The 21140-nt window shown below is 37.7% G+C and overlaps 4 protein-coding genes and 1 long non-coding RNA gene across 5 annotated transcripts; 2 read left to right on the forward strand and 3 right to left on the reverse strand.

Annotated features, from left to right (window-relative positions):
- The first annotated feature begins 292 nt into the window (after window positions 1–292).
- Window positions 293–872, forward strand: LOC140793096 (uncharacterized). The gene has a single exon (XM_073144470.1). It carries the CDS (start codon window positions 338–340, stop codon window positions 716–718), a length of 381 nt encoding a protein of 126 aa, XP_073000571.1. The 5' UTR covers window positions 293–337; the 3' UTR covers window positions 719–872.
- A 65-nt stretch (window positions 873–937) lies between these two features.
- Window positions 938–3361, reverse strand: LOC140793088 (thermospermine synthase ACAULIS5). Its single transcript, XM_073144459.1, has 10 exons — window positions 3059–3361; window positions 2898–2964; window positions 2704–2798; window positions 2389–2491; window positions 2134–2222; window positions 1882–2038; window positions 1704–1779; window positions 1540–1598; window positions 1329–1465; window positions 938–1245 (listed from the first exon to the last, which is right to left on the reverse strand). The coding sequence occupies exons 1-10, from the start codon at window positions 3190–3192 to the stop codon at window positions 1167–1169; spliced, it is 996 nt and encodes a 331-aa protein (XP_073000560.1). The 5' UTR covers window positions 3193–3361; the 3' UTR covers window positions 938–1166.
- Window positions 3362–5568: 2207 nt separating this feature from the next.
- LOC140780784 (peptidyl-prolyl cis-trans isomerase FKBP53) lies at window positions 5569–10092 on the reverse strand. Its single transcript, XM_073126541.1, has 12 exons — window positions 9841–10092; window positions 9679–9752; window positions 9344–9573; window positions 9115–9257; window positions 7591–7903; window positions 7151–7507; window positions 6924–7064; window positions 6610–6838; window positions 6327–6411; window positions 6193–6234; window positions 6047–6095; window positions 5569–5958 (listed from the first exon to the last, which is right to left on the reverse strand). The coding sequence occupies exons 1-12, from the start codon at window positions 9851–9853 to the stop codon at window positions 5880–5882; spliced, it is 1755 nt and encodes a 584-aa protein (XP_072982642.1). The 5' UTR covers window positions 9854–10092; the 3' UTR covers window positions 5569–5879.
- A 3668-nt stretch (window positions 10093–13760) lies between these two features.
- On the forward strand, window positions 13761–18467 carry LOC140800923 (uncharacterized). Its single transcript, XR_012111327.1, has 4 exons — window positions 13761–13880; window positions 13968–14088; window positions 14217–14317; window positions 17870–18467. It is a non-coding gene; the product is annotated as an uncharacterized lncRNA (long non-coding RNA).
- On the reverse strand, window positions 17758–19219 carry LOC140800914 (transcription factor MYB1-like). Its single transcript, XM_073155850.1, has 3 exons — window positions 18739–19219; window positions 18498–18627; window positions 17758–18405 (listed from the first exon to the last, which is right to left on the reverse strand). Exons 1-3 carry the CDS (start codon window positions 18869–18871, stop codon window positions 17874–17876), a joined length of 795 nt encoding a protein of 264 aa, XP_073011951.1. The 5' UTR covers window positions 18872–19219; the 3' UTR covers window positions 17758–17873.
- Between the last annotated feature and the right edge of the window lie 1921 nt (window positions 19220–21140).

Consider the following 21140-nt stretch of genomic DNA (forward strand, 5'->3'; position numbering starts at 1 on the left):
ATTGCTCCATTAGAAATACTTGTTAGGTATTATTATTTGTGGCATTAGTAGTAATAGTTATTTAAGTGTTCGGGTTAATTATAAAAAAGAACTCCTTGGATACTGTTTAACCCGCTTGAATCTTGATTGATGCCGCAATCGCATACAGCGTACTCCTTCCAAGTTCCATCAAGAGATAAGAGCATCACAGATAACCTTATCCTCCACGCCACGTATCAGAATCGTCCACGTAGGATTCAGATGCTGACCTGGCATCTCCTACGCATCTCCCCCCTCCTCTACTTCCATTCCCTGTGTCCTATCCATCCTAATCTAAACCCACTCGCCCTGACTCCCTATGGCATCTGCTCTTCCCGCAGTCACCATGGCAATGGCTTCCCCTTCCACCACCATCACCACCCCAAGATCCGCCTTCTTCAACCCGATGAAGCTCCCCAAGAAGCCCGCCTCCATCCACGTTTACAGGTGCATCCAGGTCAAGGCGTCGTCGTCGTCGTCGTCGTCGCCGTCGGCCAAGGATCAGGCGGTCGCTGGGCTGACGGCGGCGGCGTTGGCCGCCGCCTTGGTGATCCCCGAGGTGGCGGAGGCGGCGCAACCGGGGATCTCCCCGTCGCTCAAGAACTTCCTCCTCAGCATCGTGTCCGGCGGTGTCGTGATCGGCGTCATCATCGGCGCCGTCATCGGCGTCTCAAACTTCGATCCTGTGAAGAGGAGCTAGATGAAGACTTCGTTATCGATCGGTAATTGGTTGACAAATTTGTGAGCGGTTTTCCTACCAGTGGTATCTAGTTGTTGATTAATTTTTATTACAACTTCCAATTATATGCAATATTGCGAAGCTATGTTAATCGTTCGCTCTTCTGAGTCCTCAATTCTGAGCCATATCATACCAAATTGCTTCTAAATATATCATATAGATGTAGAGAAAAAAGGCGAATAAGAGGAACGAGATCACCAGGAAGAAGTATATAACTTATTACAATTATACTGCTGAGTCATAGTTAGCAATACATTTACTTGTTCTTTTCCGTTATAAAAGAAGTAAAGAATGCTAACACCCACAACTTCGTACTTCGTTCGTTCTGTGAGCTGCTGCTCTCTTTGCATTTAGTTGCTGATTCCAAACTTGATCAATATCCACAGTTCTCTCTGGAGAAAAGAAAGTTTTAAGCGCAACAAGCCCTCCCATGTCCATAGATGAATCTTGCGTCCTCCTCTGTGTAGACATGCGTTTCCTTCAACAATCTGCAAGTTAATTTGAGCAACAATAAGATTGCTAATCATGTCGAATTCGAGGACATAATAAGCATAAAGAAAGAGATACTTACGATTGGTGAACACTCTTGTTCATGGTGGTGGAGGAAATAAGAGACTCCCCATTCAAGTAAAGTAGCTCCCCGTTGATCCTCTCCTTGATTCTTTCATCGATTTGTTGAGCATTAAGGGTGAATGGGTGATCTGATGCCTGTAGAACACCAAGTAATTATCTAGATTACAGCAATCATAGTAAATTTATTCTATAGAGAGTAAACTAATTACCATGACCCATCCCCATGTATCTGCAAAGGATGGCACATGAGCTGTATATGCAAGCACATCTGCAACAAAATTTGTAATCTTAGTAGGCATAGTAGAGAGCTTGGTGTTATCTAGGAGATCCAAGTTTGAGGAAAAAAGAACAAAAAAAGGAGTAAAAATCTCACATTTAAAGACATGCTTCAGAGTGTTGTATATGGATGAAAAGACCTCCTTGTGGGTAAGAACACCTGCTGGTCCAGCCTATGCATAAACAATTAATCAATCAATCAACCAACCAAAATAACAATAAAGTTGGTCAGAGAAAAATAAAATCTATATCTAGTTATGTATGAAGATGTCTACTTGTGTGACAAAGATGCCCTGGTGATTGAGCTTGGGCTTGAGCACTTGTTCATAGAAAGATTTGGTGTAGAGCTGATAGCATGGTCCCCCTTCCACAGGGTCAGCTAAGTCTCCTACTATCACATCGTACCTCTCTTCTCTCTTCTCCAACTCAGCCCTATATTGATCAATAATTTCTTTTTAGTCAAAGCCTTATCAATTTAATTACAGTAGAAAAGAACTAAAAGATTGGTGTAATTAATTCCCCCATACTTGGCGTCGTTGATTACGAGGCAGAGCTTGTCACTTGCGAAGGCTTCATAGTTACTTGTCAGGTACCTTCGACAAAAATCCACAACCTCCTGGTAATGTATAGGCATTTGTAACTTTTAATGTCCATATAATTGTACTATATATATATATATATAAAGTTTTAACTAAGATAACAAATAAAAAACTAATAGTACTGTAAAATATTTATCTAGTTATCATTTATAAATTTTACTACTATCATAAGCTTTATGGCACCTGATCTATGTCGCACATGACCACCCTTTGTATGGTGGTGTGCTTGAGGACTTCTCTGGCGGCGGACCCCTCTCCACCTCCCATAATAAATACTGTCCTTGGACTGCAATTATTATAATTTAGTAATCGAAGAAAAGAAAATGAGTTAGTTACCATCTCACTGTGTATTATAAAAATGATAATAAGAGTACCCTGAAAATATAATATATTCAGAAACAAATTTATTATACTCTTTCATGAATATGACTCAGTAACCTATGCCCACCGATAACATAGGAAAAAATATCCTCCAAACATATGAGAAGAAAGAATTACTTTGGGTGGAAGAGGAGGGCAGGATGGATTAAGGATTCATGGTAAATGAACTCGTCCAGCTCCGAGCTCTGCATCTTCCCATCGATCACCAAGGCCTGCATAATTCAAATAAATATAATAATAGTCGAACCGTAAGTAAAAACAACAAGAAAAAGAGTATTTACAACTATATATGCGAGCCAAAGTTTACCAACCTTCCCAAAATGCTTGGTATCAAGAAGAGCTATTTCTTGATATATGCTAGTCCCTCTATGCAGCACACTAGCAAACATATACCGTTAATTAAGATACAGAAGTACTTGTTAACAGTAAAAGAACTACTATTGATCTAAGTATAGAGAAGGCTATCGGTCACCTATTCAATGCGTAGCACAACTTGAGATCATCATCGATCTCCTCCTCGTACCATTTTCGTTCCTCTGGACACTCTTTGGCACGATGCTCATCGTAGCCATTGATTGCATGCACCTCATCAACAGCCTCTCCCATATTTCCTAGTGAGAGAAACTTGATTCACAGATAGAGAGAGAGATGTGTATATTTATATACGAGAGAGAGAGAGAGAGAGAGAGAGAGAGAGAGGAATAGAAAAGAACTAGTAGGGAGTTACTTATGTAGAGAGATAGCCAAGAGAGGTATCATATATATATAGTGTGAGGAGTGTTAGCACTGCACTAGCATTTATATAGCAAGAGGTTGGTGGACGCAAAAAGGGCCGAAAAAAAGGAGAGAAATAAAAGAAGAAGAAAAATAGAAAAAGATGACACGAGTACGACAGAGGAGGGGGAGTGGGCAGAAGCACGCGAGAGCCTTGTGGGGCCCCCGCCGCTGCCACGCGTTGTCCAATTAACGCCATCCGTACATCCACGTGGCGTGGGGGCTCGGACAGACAGGAGTAACGGTCAAGTGGGCTGGGTTCCACCAACTCTCCGTATTAACGGGTCGGATGGTGGATCCATTTGCAAGGCTCAGCTCCGCTAGACACGTGGCGGATATAGCCTAACGGGGGGTCTCCGTCGTCATCAAACGGGTCACGCTTCAAACTTGGAAGCCTGAAATGACCGGACTCGTATTCTTTTTGTCAACGGTTGTAGAAAGATGCAGCTCGGTGCTGATGCAAGTCTATTTAATGGCTTTCAAGGATTAACACGAGTTGACCAGAGAAAATTCGACCGAAGACAAAACGAGGTTTGTCGTTAAGTCTTTACTCTACTCAACAACTTTAAAAGGGGTAGATAAGCTATTAGCTTAAATGACAGGCGGTGAAATGCAATTTATCAGTAGTTATTGGTATCGGATGCGGAATGGTTTGCAGATCCGCTAAAACGAGGTCCAAGTAGGCCCACCATTAACTCAACGGTGGTGGAGGTGGGGGGCCCAATGACTAGCCGGAACTGGCCTGCTGTGGTGGACTTAATTAATAATTCCAATTCAGTACTTTGGACAAAAGAGGAGAGGAGATAGAATAGATGGATAGATAGATAGATAGATAGATAGATAGATAGATAGATAGATAGATAGATAGGAGCGACCTCGTCGAACACTTAGCGGGTGGGGCCCGCACGTGACTGTGGAGCTGTCGAGCGTGGGAGTAATCCACTACGAAGCTATGAAGAGAGAGTTGGGGTTTTAGTCGATGTTTGTGGAGAGTCCACCTGCTGTCCTCCCCTCCCCCTCCCACCACGCGCGCAAAAATGGCTCGTGCTCATGAATCGTCTTTTTACCATACTACCCCTCAACGTAGTATGTCGACATGCTCCCACTAAGTTTTAGTTGAGGAGAGGAAATGAAGGGTACTGTGGTCAATTAGCAAGCGGCTTCCACGACATTCCCCACGGTGCTGTTTAAAACCGGGAAAGCCCACACAGACACCCACTTTGGCCATTTGACATTAGTCTTAGCCTTTAATAATAGCAAGCATTACACCTATCTAATCTAATGAGGTCAAAGCTTCTCTTTCTGCTAACTCTTCTTCTTTTTTTTCTTTTTTTTTTGGTTACCTCTCGTTTTTGGTTCTCAAGTCAAGGCACTAAGGAGCATGTGGGAAGGGACAATGAGTCACCCAGCTCATGAACAACCTCGGGGTTGGGTGGCTAGTGATAATTTTTTGTGCAGGGTAATGGGTACCAGTGCTCATGGGATTAGTTATATGGATTGGTGCTTAAAGATCTCTAATGATCCAGTGTCAAAATCGTGTCGGCATCTACCCCTACACCACGAGGGGATAACAACTATAGTGCCGCGCGCCCGTGCTGCTCGACAAAATACCTATGTGGACCTCAAATGAGCAATTAAGGAGTTACCCATGGCAGAATACCAGTTGACTGTTATATTGACCAACTTGATAGAGAAAGGAGTCATGGCATTGTGAGTTGAACGGATGTTGATGGTGTAACACTGGATTTGGACGGATAAGTATGCTTAGTTGGAGTCACACAGGACTTGTAGGCTGCTGTCTTTGTTAACTTTTGAGAAGTTGAGATTGTAAGGCCTAGTTTGGTCGTCTGGTTGAACAACAATAGACCCTTATCTGTAACATAACTAATATCATAATTAATATTCCTATAATATTACTAATACCACTAAATTCTTATTTTTCTATTCTAACTTAGAGTTAGAAATAAAAAAAAAGTGAGAACTTATTCTAGTATTACAATCAAACTCTCTTCTAAACCATGGATAAAAATTTAATATAACATTATCCATGAATTACGTTATCTTTCAATCAAACGAGACACAAGGAGACACAAGTGAAACACACGACAGAATGGAGTTAGTCAAGATTGCCTCGATAAAAACAGATAAATTATAATCGACACTTTATGCTAATTCTTATTCTATCTCACGCTTATCTTCGCATGAAAATACTACAAATTTTCAATAGTATTATTACTGGAGTAATCCAAGTTGGCCTTTCACTACCAAAATTTCTACATTAATGGAATTGTTATACCATAGTCGATGCTTAGGAAACACAATCGATCAAAATTAAACTCAGGGATGTTTCCGAGAAACTGCTGAAGAAAATTCCAGGAATCAACTATCCTACCTGGTTCTCATATCACCTTCCAAAACAAAACACTGCATGCGCAAGGCAAGAAATGGCATATAAATTCTCCAAAAGGATTTGGCAGCACACCGTCTGCATTTGGCAAACTTGCAGCATTTACCTCAGCCTATTGTACATTGACCAGCTCAACATCAAACACAAGCCACGAGTTTTTCGGTATTTTTCCTATTGCTTTGTCCCCATAACTGCATAGAAAAAACATTCAGCATTCAATATTACACATCAAGTTAGGAAGAGAGCAATCGACGAAAAAGCCAGTGACTTTATACAAACCCCATAGCTGGGGGGATGGTGAGTCTTCGTTTGTCACCAACTCGCATACCTAGACAAGTCGATAAAATAAAGTAGAAGATCAATACTCCAATAGAAAAATATGATGGAAGACACATTTTCATAATTAAATTTTCTAAGATGACTACCATTAACACCAACGTCCCATCCCTTGATAACTTCCCCAATACCTGCAAATGATGGAAATAATAACCGCTTTAATTGTAAACCAACATTTAAAAGAATGTAGATTATCAAAAGGCATCAGTTTATTTGAACATACCAAGGCGGAACTTAAATGGTCTTTGGCCAACATTGGAGTCAAATATCTTTCCATTTTGTAACTTGCCGATATAATTGACAAAAACCTTGAAGGAAAATAAACCAACTTTCTTTAGTCAGTACAACTCGTCTGACAGGGTTGTAAAGAAAATGACTTGTTCCTAGCAACTTAAGTGCAATAAGCTAGGATTAACAAGTACCATATTTTCATTTGACTTAAAGCAAGGTGGCAAGCAACATAGACATCATGGAACTAAATATTCGGCAAACACTAAGGACCTTACCTTGCTCCCAGGGGAAGCTCTTTTGCCATCAGGCTTGCCCATTTGTAGGTCCTCAATGATCAAACCGTTACCATGAGTCCTTGCTTTAAGGGGCTGTTTTCTGTCCTCTGCCTCTGCTAGGTTAGCTGGCTCCAGCTTATTGTTTACATCCTTGTCATGATTCTTGCTCTTTTTTTTCTTCTTTTTCAGGACCTCTTGCCCAGCAGGATCAGCATTATCTTTAACACCCCTGTGCACACAACAATGTGGGTGACAAACAGTGGGAAATAACACAAGATAGCACTTCAATTCAGCAATAAAGTGTGATTTAATACATGCTTATCTCTGATTGCTGGTTACTCTCTCCTGTAACCTTTACTGCAGTATCAACTGATAAACTGTCTCCCTCTAAAGCAATATCATCTTTAACCACTTTTTTCTTATTTTTCTTCTTCAGTTTCCGACTGCTCTGATCCCTGCATGTAAAAATATTCTAACATTAACCAAATGCATCAAAAAAATGCAGTTTAATACTGAATAAAGAGAAAAACAACAGAAATACTTGTCATTCCGCAGCTCCTCTGGTTTGGCAGAACAATCCTGGCCCTTGCTATCAACAGTAGCAACTTCACTTTGATCACTTTTAGCTTTTCCGTCAATTGCATCAGCCAAATCATCATTCTCTGTCTCAGTAGTCTTTGCCTTCTTGGTCTTCTCCTTCCTTTTATTCTTTGGTTTTGCATCATTTTCTGAGACAGCCACTTCTTTGGTTTCAGTATTTGCATCTGCATCCCCTTGATCATCACCATTTTGGTTCTCCTTACCAGTTACCCTTCCATCAATAGTTGCTTTTTTGTTCTTCTTCAGTACGCCTTTATTTCCAACGTCATTCGAAGAAACATTTGCCTGTGAAGTATCCCTACTCAAGAAGTTATAACATGTTACTACACAAGTAAACCCAAAGAAAGGTCTTTACATGACAAATACTACAGTCGCACATACCTTGCATATTCAGGATTCTGGATGATAGAATCAATTTTCCTTTTCCTATCCTCATTGTTTGTTTTATCATTTGGATTTAAATCTCTTTTAGCATTGTCGCCATTGTTTTTCTTTGTTGAAGAAAAAGATAAAGGAAATCCATCTTCATCTTCACTTTCCAGTAGTTCAGAGACGGCAGGCTTCGCAACAAGTTGACGTTGAGAACCATCATCTCCATCATCACTATCACTGACCTGATGCTTCTTCTTTAAGCGCCGACGACTTGCATCCCCATTTGCTGGCTTGTCATCTTCCACAATCTCCTCGATGACAACTACAACATAGAAATAAAAACTGTCCTAAGAATAACAAGAGATTAATGGAAAGAAAATCTCATAGATCAAACACAAGGCATGGAATGGGCTGGATGTCAATTGTTAGTCAACCTCCACTTCCAAGGGAACCTATATCTGAACTGATGTTAGGCCAAAACGGCAAAACCTTAAAGCATGTCAAGTTTGCAAAACCCAAAACGGCAAAACCTTAAGCATGTCAAGTTTGCAAAACCCACAATGAACCCACCTAACGATATTTCTTGGCTCTGATCAATAGAAACTTATCATAAGCAGAACTCTGAACCAAGTCTGCTGGGTCAGATCAGGGTACAAAATCAAGATACATATACATTCCCAACCACATCCAGAGCAACATGTTAAGAAGTCAAATACCAACTTGCATAATAATAACCTTGAGCAACAGTTAAAAAATCATGTCCTGGTCAAGTTTGCAGTCCTAATCTCAAAGCAGAAAGCAACTATGAAGTGGTTTTGTCGTCTTAGAAAACACCACGGCCACAGATATTACAGAATAGTGGTTTACAACAGAGAAATTCAAATGGCATATCATGGCTTATTCTATTGTATCATACAGAGAGCTCTGCACCAATGTTATGAGGGACTAGTGTATATGGATACTGATAATGCTACCATATATTAGGTAGCTTCCCTTCCTTCTAATTCAAATTTATGATTAAGCTTTCATCAACATTCCCTGCCTTATTTCTTAGCCAAAGATGAATCCCTACCTTACCTACTGCATGGATTGCATTAGGAATGCATGGCTGCACAAAACAGAAATCAAGGGACCATATTCAAATATACCACCAAGTTGCAGAACCATATTATAAATAATGGTCTATTATAAATTATTTGAATTATACTTTCAACTACTGTCATTTGGATTCAGAGAAATATTTCATTTTCACTTACTTTGGAAAAGTATTCAGCAAATTGGTAAGTCGTAATCTGAAAGGAAAAGAAGCACGACACAAAACATTCTTGTGATTCTAGCAAGTATAAGTTAAACAAATTTGGAAACGCTTATAGGAAGCAACAAACAGGTTCTAGGCCAAATTTATGCTTAAGAGTATTAGAAAAGTACCAGCATACAATAATACAATATTGAAGTTACACAACTAAGTTCCCTTGATCGATGAAAGGATCATGGTCCACAGTTAGTAAGCAACTTGGTGAACTAAAATTTTACCTCCACTTTTGCGACGAGAATCAGAGAACATCTCAATGTCGCCATCATCAATAAAGTCGGACTCGTACTCATCTTCACTGTCAAAACTTCCATAGTCTGAAGCTTCACTATCCGTCTCAGCAATGTCTTCTCCATAAGAATCTCTAACCAATTCAATGACAAACTCCACAATAAGTAACAAGAAATTTGGGAAAAAATATCAATCAAAAGTACAATTTTAGAAAGATACGTCTCATCTCCTCCATTGTTGACACTGGACCGAATGTAATAACCCGAGAGATGAGCGCTTCTCTGGCCAAGGACAGAGAAGATAACTTCCTCTTCCTCTTCGAACTCGATCTCCAAATGGCACGTCTCTGCCACATTAGGAATCAAGCTGCAAAGCAAGACGGGCGCTTTATTGCCAACATTGCACTGGACTGAACTTTTTGTAGTCGCCTTGCCATTCCCCAACGTAGCCTGCATCATTCACCATAACAAATTATGTAATCAAGAAAGAGAACCCCAATGGAGGACAAGCAATTATGAACTCGAAATTGACTAGAATCATCTGAGAGGAGTGACCTGACAAACGCGAAGCCGCCCACGAGCGTTGTCGTAGCGATGAGTATAGGGCTTCCCCGGCCTCACTTCGATCCCTGAGAAAGATAGAGAAAAGGGACGGAGACGAGTTAGAAGAGGTAGAAGTCGAGAAGGAAGTCGAGATGAGGGGAGGAGCTTTCTAACCCCAGAAGGCCATCGGAGAAGAGGATTTGCGGGAGGCTCGAGAAGAACGAACGAATTGGAGCCAGAGAAACGTGGGAGAGATCTAAATGATAAACCCTAGAAGATTCGCAGGGGGAGAGAGAGAGAGAGAGAGGCCACCTAAAACCCTAATGGCGGAAGAGCGGCGATGGGAGGGTTTGGTCTGCAGGTGCGATTCATATACTATATTTTTCTCGCAAATGTTCTTCGAACTGTCGCTTCGGCTGCAGGTGTGATTTACCGCACTGGTTATGGTATATTTATCGGCAAATATTTGGATTATTTTTTAAAAATTATAATCTTAATTCAACAGCTTTAATAGTCAGTTTTCATATTCGGTACTGATTTTTTATACCAATTTTAAAATTATATTACGTAAAAAAATTAATATATTAATCAAAAAAATTTAATTACGTGCGCCTAACTTTTAAAATTTTCTATTATAACCTTGAAGATCTTAAGAAATAGATTTTCATCAAATTGATTGATAAATAATTAACTTTACGGTAGTGAAGAAAAGCTCTACACGTCCTTCTGTTAAAAAAAATTTCTTAAATATAATTATGCCTTAATAGATATATCATTTAATATTAAATAATTTAAATTTAATTCTTTGGAGATAAACTTCAATTTAAATATAATTCTCTATCTCTATATGTTAAAATTTAATTTAAATCAATCTTAAACTAATGAGAGATATATATAAATAATAAAAATAATCAAAGAGATAAAATATAATTAAATTTTCATCAAGTTAATTTAAAAGACATCCATAACTTTATTTTGATATATATACATTACTAACATATAAGAATATATGTGTCTTTTACTTAATAAATATTAAAATAATATAATTGTAAAAAAATTATGTGCAAAATTATATATTTACAAAATAATAATTACCTACAGAACTAATAATATCTTTAATTCCTATTGTACTATTGAAGATTTTAACCACTAAATTTTTATCAAACTGATTGATAAAAAATTAACTCTATGGTACAAAAAAAATGCTCATATTTATCTCGCTTTCTTTTTTAATTTTTTTTTAATCAAAGGTAAGCAGAATAACCACAAAAGATTAGAACGACTTCCTAGCCGTTGGATAGGTTAGTGTATTTGCATACAAATTTTAGACATTCCTAGGAAATGCAGCTCTCTCAGAAACAAAATAGAAAGAATAGAGATTTACCAAATTGAGAAAGTCAATTAGTTAATAGAATTAACTTTTAAATAAATAAATAAAAAGTATTACTGATATTTAAATATACTTTTTAAGCATTATCACATCACAATTAGAGTCAATGGATAGGCCCAAAGATTGGCATTTGAGGAGGACCAATCTTAGGACATTAGTTTGGAGCAATCGAATAAACACATTGTGCTTTTTTATCAAAAAGGCACCATAAGCATTCATTTTGAGCACAGGGCAAGTTGAAACGATCCATTAGATTTTAGCCTTGGGCTGCTTTAGAAGGCCCTGGAGGTGATTTTGACCCATGGAGAATATCAGCTGCGACAATCTTGAACCTATATATATATATATACTGAGATGATTCTTTTTTGTTGCTGAAGATGAGAGTATTCTGGGTTTTCCAAATGTTCTGAAGCTCGTAGCAACGTTGGTGATAAGAGTTCTCCTCGAGTTCGGTTCCCTCCCTCGCTAATCCAACTTCCTTCACACCAAGACTCCCGAGTGGAAAACTATATCTACAGGTAACTTTTGAACAAAGCCTAAGTTTTCCTGATGAATAGGGCAATGAAATCCTGGATGAGCCAACGAACTCTTTTTGATGAAGAGACTAAGAGAAAGATGCAGTAAGGTGGGTTTGAAGGCAAGCAGGATATCAAAACAGTCAAGGGTCTTAGATTAGGTTAAGACTCGTGACTATCACTAATAGACTCAATTAGACCTCATGTATCTCAAGCAGTGATGATTACTACAACCTAACAAGTGCGACTAAGAGCTCCCACTTTGAGGAGGCCGTCGGGGGGTGACACAACCCTATGCTTATACTGCATGAGTTCAAAACTTTAAATGAGAAGCTTGAAGGTACGAGAGCCAGTAGAGACCCATAATATAATATCTGAGTTATCTAATGCCCAACCCACCCATCTCTTCGAGGAGACAAACCTCATACTAATTGAGCTCCCCCTGCTCGCACAGGAATACAGGAATGAGAGAGTCCCTTTATCAATTTTGTCCACAATACTAAGAAAAATAGAGAAAAACTGTCGTAAAATCTTACCTATATGCTTTTGATGCACTCAATTGACTTTTTTTCTTAATAAAAACGCTTTTTTTTTTGACGTAAAATTATCTCTTTTTTCGTAAGATTTTTTTTTTCAAATTAGACAATCTATAATGAATTAAATACAATTTTTTTCCTTTCCTTTTTTCTTTGTCTTTCTCTATCTATTAAAACAAATATCTATACAAATATTACTTGATATGAGATATGAGATCAGATGCCCTATAGACTTCTTTTAAAAAAAAAACATTATTCACGTAATCCTCATACAATCATCATAAAACCATTGATTATCAGCAAATTACCTGAATATTATTTTCTTTTCGTCAACATAATCTTGTAAGATTCAGGGATTAAATCTTGTTAGTTTTATTTTTATTATGTAAGTACGTATTAAACATCTTCTTGAAGACACACGTACATTGTGACTTATCATATACTTTATCGCCTCTTCTGTAACTTTTTTTTTATAGAAGAAACGATTTCATTTTGTAATTTTTTTCCCGATCCCTTTCGAGTTTTGAGGCATATCATTCCTCGATGAGGAACTTGTGAAACTAAAACAAGAATACGATTAGAAGCCATAACGCAAGTAGTAGCTTGATCTCCATCTACGCTTCGGCACTGTTGCATGAATTCTGAACAAATCTAGAGGAGATGTTGTCCTGTTTCGCCTCTAAAACGCCAAAAGAGCGTAGTCTTGAATTTGAGAGGAGAACACAAACAATTCTAACCTCAAGATCAAATTTGAAAGTAATGAATCAAAGCGACAACAGAGATTAATCAAAACAGGAAAGGCAAAAAATTTGAGATCACCGACGATACTTTGGAGATCATTCCAAACTTCAAGCATACACGAGAGACGCAGGAAGCCTGACAAACTCGATAGCGAGTAATCTAAGCATCTCGATGGATCCCCTCAAATGAATAGAACGATAAGAGCAACCAATGGAAGGTCAGAGAACAAAGTGAAAAAATTCTCATGATACTTTAAAAAGCAAAAGAAAAAATAAATAAAGTGAGAAATATATATATATATATATTGCGAAGAAGGATGTAGCACAGGAATGGCTGGTGTCATGAAACATTATGTGAACTATTTCACAACCATATCAGCATCCATGGCAACGTTAATATCGTCATCTTCCGACACAAAGTTGGTATTATATCAACCTATTTGCTTTATAGATGACGCAATCCTCAAACAACGATTAGAAAGATGAGCTAAATAGTAGCTTTCGAGAAAGAAAACAAAAATAAAAATAGTTGGAAGATATGCAATCAAAGGCGAAACAGAGGAACTCAGTAATCAAGAGATACCAAAACTACGCCTAACATAAAAAAGATCTAGAGATGATCATCTCAGCCGCCACCTTTTGCTCTTCGAGTTGAAGCCTACAGAGAGAACGAACGAAAGAGAAGTAAAACCCTAGTTATAAAGACGGCGTGCTGTGAGCCGTGAGGACGGACATCGGAAGACCTCAAATGGACGGCCGAGATGATCTTTTTGGGAAGTGGTGCGTTACTAATCTTTTTCTTGGGCTGGGCTTAGTATTTTTCGGCATATAATGAAGTCCAGACGTTTATTGGGCTGTAGTCCAGTTACGGCCCGTTTACTTTACTTTACTTCCGAATCACGCGGTGTAGCGTACCGCTCACGCCGCTTTCTCCGTTCGTCCTGGTCGCTCCGCCCGCAACCCTCTCCTCTTCGTCCGCTCCGCCGGCGACGGCAGTTTAACGGCTCGCCAACGATTCCATCTCTCCTATCAGGTGTGCTTTCTTCGTTTTTATCTTTTGCTCTTTTCAGAAAAAGAACATATATAAATTGTAATGCAGCTTCTTGGGGGATTAACTCAGCATGTTTGAAGAAATGTTGGTGTGATTTGTTACTATTTTACTTCACTCTTGTGCTCGCATCATCTATTTAGAAGGGCTTTGATATGTTGATGCAATCGTAGCGTGAAAGTTGCAATTTTTGGTATGACTGCTAACCTTTAGTTTGTTGTTTTTGCTCTAATTTTTTCGCATAGTTATGTTAGAAAATTCTTGCACTTTGTACATTAGAGTTTAATTCTAATTATTTTTTGTATAATTGCGATATTTTAGCTGTCCGGGAATTAGGAAAGGATGGTCCACCATGATGGTCCGTGCCAATAATTTAGAAGAGTAAAGAGAAAGTATTCATCACTGTACGAGTCACCCTCTTGGTATTCATTCGGATCCATTGTTTCTGACGATTCCTTACCACTAAGTGATCTTAAACCAGCTATGTTATGATCAATGATTGTTTGCACTCTGGAAAGTTCCATTTTGTTCTCTGCTTTTATTTTTGTTTTCTTAGGCTAACTAAAGTTTCTGGATATTGACTGATAATGACAGATCCCTTATTTGTAATAATTCGAATAACTGAGAGGTCTTTTTTGAGTAGTTTTAAAAAGAACAGAGGAATCAAGAAGAATAAGAGATAAATAAGATCTTTAGGCAAGGATGTTTCATTCTCATTCCCCAATCGGCATTCACACACAGAACAGAGAGATTGTACGCCCGTCAATTTTGGATCCAATTCGGGATTTTACTTGGGTTTCTGACTACTTGGAGTTCTTGTATAGTCCATGTGTGATGCCTCATCCACAATTTCATATTGAGTAGTTAATATAATCCAAGAAGAAACCTTTGTTTCTAATAAAAAACACTGAAGCAATTAGAATATTCAGTAGTTAAGTTTACATGCCTGCGAAACTTAAGTCAGATGCCACCGCACAAAATTTCTGTAGTTTCTTTGAACATTGTTAATGCACATCCTAAATAATGAGAACTTGCACATTTGTCTGTATTATAAGTCATTCCTAAAGACTATACCAGATGCTGTGCGATTAAAATTGCAGATGTTAACCATTGGATGTACTTTGCCGCAATCAAGCAGGTCCAATCGTCTTATTATAAATCGTGTCCTCAAACAAATTGGATCGGTCAATCATCCCAACTTTGATAGGTAGATTCAATCTGCCGGAGTTGACTTCTTGGCTCATTGCAGCATGCAAGTACATCCCATTGCTTTCAATGGGGGTTTCCAGCTAACTTTCTTCTGAGAATTTGAAAGTTGGTTAGTGAGTGCTACTCATGCTAGTGTCCATTAATCAGTAGTCTCTATCCTGTATCAAGAAATTTGGGCTTATCTAAATGTATTTTTTTTCCCAACGCAAGTTGTTTTCTCAGCACATGTTGAATCATCAGCACCATGAAATGCTTAGTTAATGTGAATACCAAGCGATTTTGTGATTCTATCTTAATTCTTAGTGGAATTTGTAGGATTCTCAGCTCTTGGCACTAGATGCATAAGAAAAGATTTTATATGATCTTTAAAGAACAGCATGATAAGAATGAGAACTAACTTGTTAAGAGGTTAGTCAAGATTTTATTCTAGGTGAATCTAGTTTTTATCTTCTTGTGCACTTTAAGTTTGATGGTCATAGGAAGCTAAACTTTAAAGGATCTAATCTTTCCAGGAAATATTACCCAAATCATGCCTTTTACAGCATAGCATAGCCGTTTATGATAGTTACAACTATATGATATATATATATATATAATTTTGAATACTGGAAGCATCTTTAGCTAGCAGTACTCCACTACTCCCACATAGACAGGAAGTATTTCTATTTGCCCTACCCTGCATCAATTTAATTACAAGTAGCAAAAGTTAGAGTGGTTGAAGAAAATAAAAACAATCTAATGATTGTTTAAATTGAATTGAAAGAAAGAAACCATGCCATTGACCAGTAGGGTTCATTTGATGAAATATTGCATTGGGATCTTTTCCTTGTCTAGCATGTTGATCCTACATAGTACATACATGATATAATTGCTCTTTCTGATTACATGTATCTTATAGAATTTCTAATTCTATGTTAACCATAAGAATATCAGATATCCTGTTGCCGACAAGAGTCTAAAATATCCTGACTAGTAAATGTTTCCAGCTTATGTTTCTTCTTCATCATTTTATTTTGGTATGAGTGTTGCCTTTTATTTAGCTTATCAATGAACCACACTTGTTTCAGTACCAGTGGGAAAAAACCTAAGAATTGTAAAATGTTTTTTTCGACCTTAAGTTGCTCATGCTTGACACTATTGTCAGTTGCTCTTGGTGTCATCACAAAGCTACATCATATTGCTAGAATGCAATTGAGGACTTCCATTTTCTTTTCCTTTTGTATTTCATCAATATAGCACTAAAGTTTCAGTTTGTGGACTAATGTGCCATTCAATATTTTAACAACCATCAAATAGGGATGTGTTAATCCGATACACTTGAAACAAATAGACAACAATTTATCACTTACCGACTTAAGAATGACGTAATCCAGTCATCAACATAGCTTATCGCTTATAGAAACAAGTAAAAACCATTTTTTAACTTACCTTCGACTTAAAAAATGATGTAATCCATTCGTTCGTCAGCATAGCTTATCACTTACATCTCTGTGTAAGGAATGATGTAATACATGTAATGCAATGTCTCCAGCGATAATGGATGACGCCGGACTGATGTTACGTTCTCTTCGTAAAGATTAAAATGCCAAAAGTGAACTTTCTACGTGATCCTTGCTGTTCTATAAGTAAATACGCGTCAATGGTAATCCCTAAAGTATTAAGTGAAATTATGGGGTCTGAGCCCTTTGTGCAAAACTATATCTATTGAAAATTCTAAAGTTTTTTTAGAGTATTTAAAGGTGCATATGGCATAGTGTTTACCTGTCAGTGTTAGCAGATCATAAAGTAAGAAATTAAACAATATAGAATGACACTGCTGTCACTAGTCATAATATAATAAAAAGTTACGCTTTTTAGAAAAAAAAGAGAAGTACATACACACACACACATATATATATATATATATATGTATGTATTTTATGTATGGTTGTGTGTTTGTTGTGTGTACATTACCAACATATCTGCATAGAGGTAGTAAAGCATAGTAGACATAGAATAGGAAACTATAAATACCATGCAAGAGTAACTTGAGCAATAACTAAAAAAGAAAAATAGAGAACAAAAGAAAAGTTGCTCAAGGATTGTTTGTCTAAATATTACAAACTACCTAAGATGGTCTCCTACACATCCAATGGAAATTTCATGGATGATGTCTTTTGAGTACATGAATTCTTCAACATTTAGTTTTTTTGATGATGTGCATGTATATTCATTTGTTATATAACTACCTGTTTCTTTATGCATTCGAAACTGTAATAGTGACAGTATAAATTGCTAATGAAAACCTTAAATTGCAGAATGTAGAATTGTCCCAATGATTTTAAGTTCTCTCCCAAGTCAATGGAGATAGAAGGTTTACAATGGTCATATGCAATAATCATATATTTTATAAAAAAAGTCATATGTCGTATCATGTGTGACTATAAGAATGTCAGTTTTTATCTGTACCCACAATTGTCCTAATGTGTTGCACTTGTAGAACCTCTTGCATTCTGGCAATAGAAGGCATAGTTAACAAGAATTTTCTTATATGTAATAACCTACTCGGAAAGACATATTTCCTTACTTTATCACCTTAAGTCACAGGTACTTTTTAGTTCGATGTGTCAAATTTCTTGTATACTTACTGCATGCAAGCACAAAAGAAGAAGCATGAGAAATAGTTATTTGATATGGCAGTGAGGTTTTATTACATGGAGTCATGGAGATGGATGTGTTTGCATGTATGTACTATTAATGATGGCAGAAAATTTCCCCATGACCAGGTCATCATTTTTCTTGCCACTCATCTTCAGAATCAAGCAGAGATGCCAGAGTTCTAATCTCAGAGGCGACGTTTTGGTCAAGGCAATCGTTTTTCTTCCAGTCTTCCTGCATGGCTCCACTAAGCCAAAGGGAGCCACTTGCAATATCACTGTCCATTACATGGCAATCATCTGCGTTGTCATTGATGCATAGATGGAAGAGGCCATCATCTTGAAAGCTTGTCATGAGTTCTTCCATGTTGAAGTCCATAAAGAAGTCGGAGGAGTCGCCATCTTGAGGGCCTAGGTTGTTGTTTAGCTTGTTATCATCATCTTGTGGTGGCATGTAAACCTTGGTGCACCTCACTGCTTTGGTCCGGATAACACTGTGGGGTTGCTCAGTGGCTGCTTCCGAGGAATCAACTTTACCAATAACTTTTGCTTTAGGCTTGTTAATAGTTTGCTGGGGCTCAACTTTTTTGCTAAGATTTGTGTTCCAGTAGTTCTTGATTTCATTGTCTGTTCGCCCAGGTAATCTGCCTGCTATGAGGGACCATCTTTGTACATGCAATTGCACAAGTCAATGGCAATAAAATGAATGCTCAATTATATACCTTAATCATATAAGCAAATGCGATAGAACTATTACCGGTTACCGAGGAGCTTGTGGAGCTTTATGATGAGGTCCTCTTCGTCGTCTGAAATGTTTCCTCTCTTGATATCAGGTCTCAGGTAATTCAGCCATCGAAGACGGCAACTCTTGCCGCATCGCTTCAACCCTGTGAAAATCAGACACACGAGCAATGTGCAAAAATTAAGACACCGGAGATCTTATGATGTTATGATGAAATGGTTGGTGCCCACATCGCAGTATGCATGCAAATTCTCACCTGCTCTCTTTGGGAGGTCTCTCCATTTCCCTTCTCCATGGGTCTTAATGTACTCAATGAGGATCTTGTCTTCCCGACCTGACCACGCTCCTCTATTAAGTCCTTCCTTAGAGCAACAAGGCTTCCTCCCCATTGACCTGCTCCTGATCTCTTACTCACGTCTACCAAACTTCTCGAGGCGTTTCATACGAACATCTTATTATTTTCGAAGGCTTCTCTAGACCAAGATGACGACCCTCTTGGAGCAAAATGCTCAATTGGGTCTTGCTTGGCGATCGAATGCCCCTACGGAGCAACACCCTCTGGCAATCAAGTGCATGCCCTTACGGAGTAACACCTCTCTAAATATATATGTATATGTACTAAAGCAGACAACGAGGCCTACTACTACACTTATAGGGATCGTCTGTTTGCTAGCTAGTTGCAAACATCCATGGTGGAAAGTAAGAGATTATTCTAAATATTAGTAACAAGTAATAATGAGAGGGCCAGTGCTTGCTAGCTCTTATTGAAAAGGTTAGGCTTATCTAACTGCACGCTAAGAGTTATAGCCGGCTAATGCTGTTCGACGTCACTAAAGTGATAAAACAATTGACTGGAAGGTAACGGCGAAATTGTGGCGAATAAGGGGGGAATGCTCCAGAAATAACTTCTCTATCAAAATTCTTCGAAGATGATCTAAAATTTAATAAAGTCTATAATGACAAGGCGAAATTTACGGCCATAACATGTGGAATTTGCAGTAAGTTCATATACGGACAGAAGAATTTACTACTCACCTTAGCTTAGTTATTCCACAATACTCCGTGTCCAAAAAAGACACCTATCTATCTATCTATCTATCTATCTTTTTATACGTATATAAATATCTTCAGCAGCACATTTTTAACTTGACTAGGGCATTGACAGAACCTAGCTTATGATCTCAGAAATTTCGCTTTGAATTTCCATGCCAGGAGAGACTGAAAAGAGCTTACTCTAATAATCTTCTCTCTCTCTCTCTCTCTCTCTCTCTCTCTCTCTCTCTCTCTCTCTCTCTCTCTCTCTCTCTCTCTCTCTCTCTCTCTCTCTCTCTCTCTATATATATATATATATATATAAAGAAAAAATTTAATTTATCCATGCAAACGCTAATATTAGTGGTCCCTGTAGCAAATCTCATTGTCATACGCATTCCAATGACGTCCATGCAATAAAAGATCTCGTTGATCACTTTGAGCTTCTCGTTCCTATCAACCCTTCAAATCCCGTGATCTCTCAGCTAACTTCCATGCCAAAATTTTCACTTGGAATTTTCTAGTTTTAGCAGTAGTGGGTAAACAAATAATTCGTAAGATTCGTATAATAAGACAAATCGAAGGGTTCATTCTAGGTTTGGGTTGATCTGTGAATAAGTACGCAGGAGGAGCATCAAAGCTAAAAAAAAATATATAGGCTTATTAAAAATGGAGGAAGAACTTTCACGTGCCTTATAGTACTAAATTATTCTAGACAGGAACAACCTTAATTTCGATTGATTGATTGCTACACGTATATTTCTGCAGACCTTACTTTAGGAAGCGGCCGATACTTGATTGATTTAAGACTTAAATTTCATATACAATTTCTTTTTTATTTACCATGTAGACTCACCAATCTTGACCCTCTAATCTACCACATTTTTTAATCAAAGTATTCGTACCCCCCCCTAACTTTATAATGCAGGGAGAGAATATATTTCACCTTACATGGTTAAACCAAAGTTTTTAAACTCTCTTGTGAATATCTTATCATATATGTAATTGTGTGACAGACATTACCTTTTAACCTTTTAGGTGAAAAGATTAAAATGTCATCTTTGTTTCACAAAATTCTTGAGTGTCTACTTTTGCCTTTTTTATGTCGCCATATTATATTTGCCACGTAAAGAAACGTTCAGAAAGGCACTCAATTTTTAGCATAACTATAAATTTGTAAATCATGCTTTTTCTCTTAAAATAAATTATTATTATGGAAGTGGGACAATTAGACGGTGCTAGTTTTTGCTAATTTTAAATTGTGTGGTAAAGATGATCGATCTAAAATGGTTGGACCTTCAAACCATTAGTTTGACACGGACTGTTTGATAAGTCTATTGCATGTGAGTTTGACGATAACTAGAATGGTTTGTCAATAGGTGAGATGGTGTGACATTTTTTTTTTCAGTTTTTTATGCTTGTCCTTACTTAAGGGGTTGTTTGGTCAAAGATATTTTTTAGATACTAAAAATTATTATTTAGTTTAATGCGCTAAATCTAAAAATCACTATTTTAAAAAACTAATTAGACTCCGATATCAAAATACTGTATCTAGCCATCTCAACCTAACTCATCATTCTCCTCTCATTTTTCTACCCCAACCCAATCACTAGGTTATTCTTAAAG

This window comes from Typha latifolia, chromosome 1 (genome assembly GCF_019914945.1).
Source record: "Typha latifolia isolate L0001 chromosome 1, TyphaL0001v2, whole genome shotgun sequence".
Lineage (NCBI taxonomy): Eukaryota > Viridiplantae > Streptophyta > Magnoliopsida > Poales > Typhaceae > Typha > Typha latifolia.

Coding starts and splice junctions, on each gene's coding strand:
- LOC140793096 (XM_073144470.1), top strand. CDS start 338: ATGGCATCTGCTCTTCCCGCAGTCACCATGGCAATGGCTTCCCCTTCC.
- LOC140793088 (XM_073144459.1), bottom strand. CDS start 3,192: ATGGGAGAGGCTGTTGATGAGGTGCATGCAATCAATGGCTACGATGAG. Junction 2,223..2,388: donor TCATGTGCGACATAGATCAG/GTGCCATAAAGC, acceptor ATACATTACCAG/GAGGTTGTGGATTTTTGTCG. Junction 1,246..1,328: donor AACAAGAGTGTTCACCAATC/GTAAGTATCTCT, acceptor ATTAACTTGCAG/ATTGTTGAAGGAAACGCATG.
- LOC140780784 (XM_073126541.1), bottom strand. Junction 9,574..9,678: donor GGCGGCTTCGCGTTTGTCAG/GTCACTCCTCTC, acceptor TGAATGATGCAG/GCTACGTTGGGGAATGGCAA. Junction 7,904..9,114: donor TTCTCGTCGCAAAAGTGGAG/GTAAAATTTTAG, acceptor TCTATGTTGTAG/TTGTCATCGAGGAGATTGTG.
- LOC140800914 (XM_073155850.1), bottom strand. CDS start 18,871: ATGGGGAGGAAGCCTTGTTGCTCTAAGGAAGGACTTAATAGAGGAGCG. Junction 18,628..18,738: donor AGACCTCCCAAAGAGAGCAG/GTGAGAATTTGC, acceptor TGATTTTCACAG/GGTTGAAGCGATGCGGCAAG. Junction 18,406..18,497: donor CACAAGCTCCTCGGTAACCG/GTAATAGTTCTA, acceptor GCATGTACAAAG/ATGGTCCCTCATAGCAGGCA.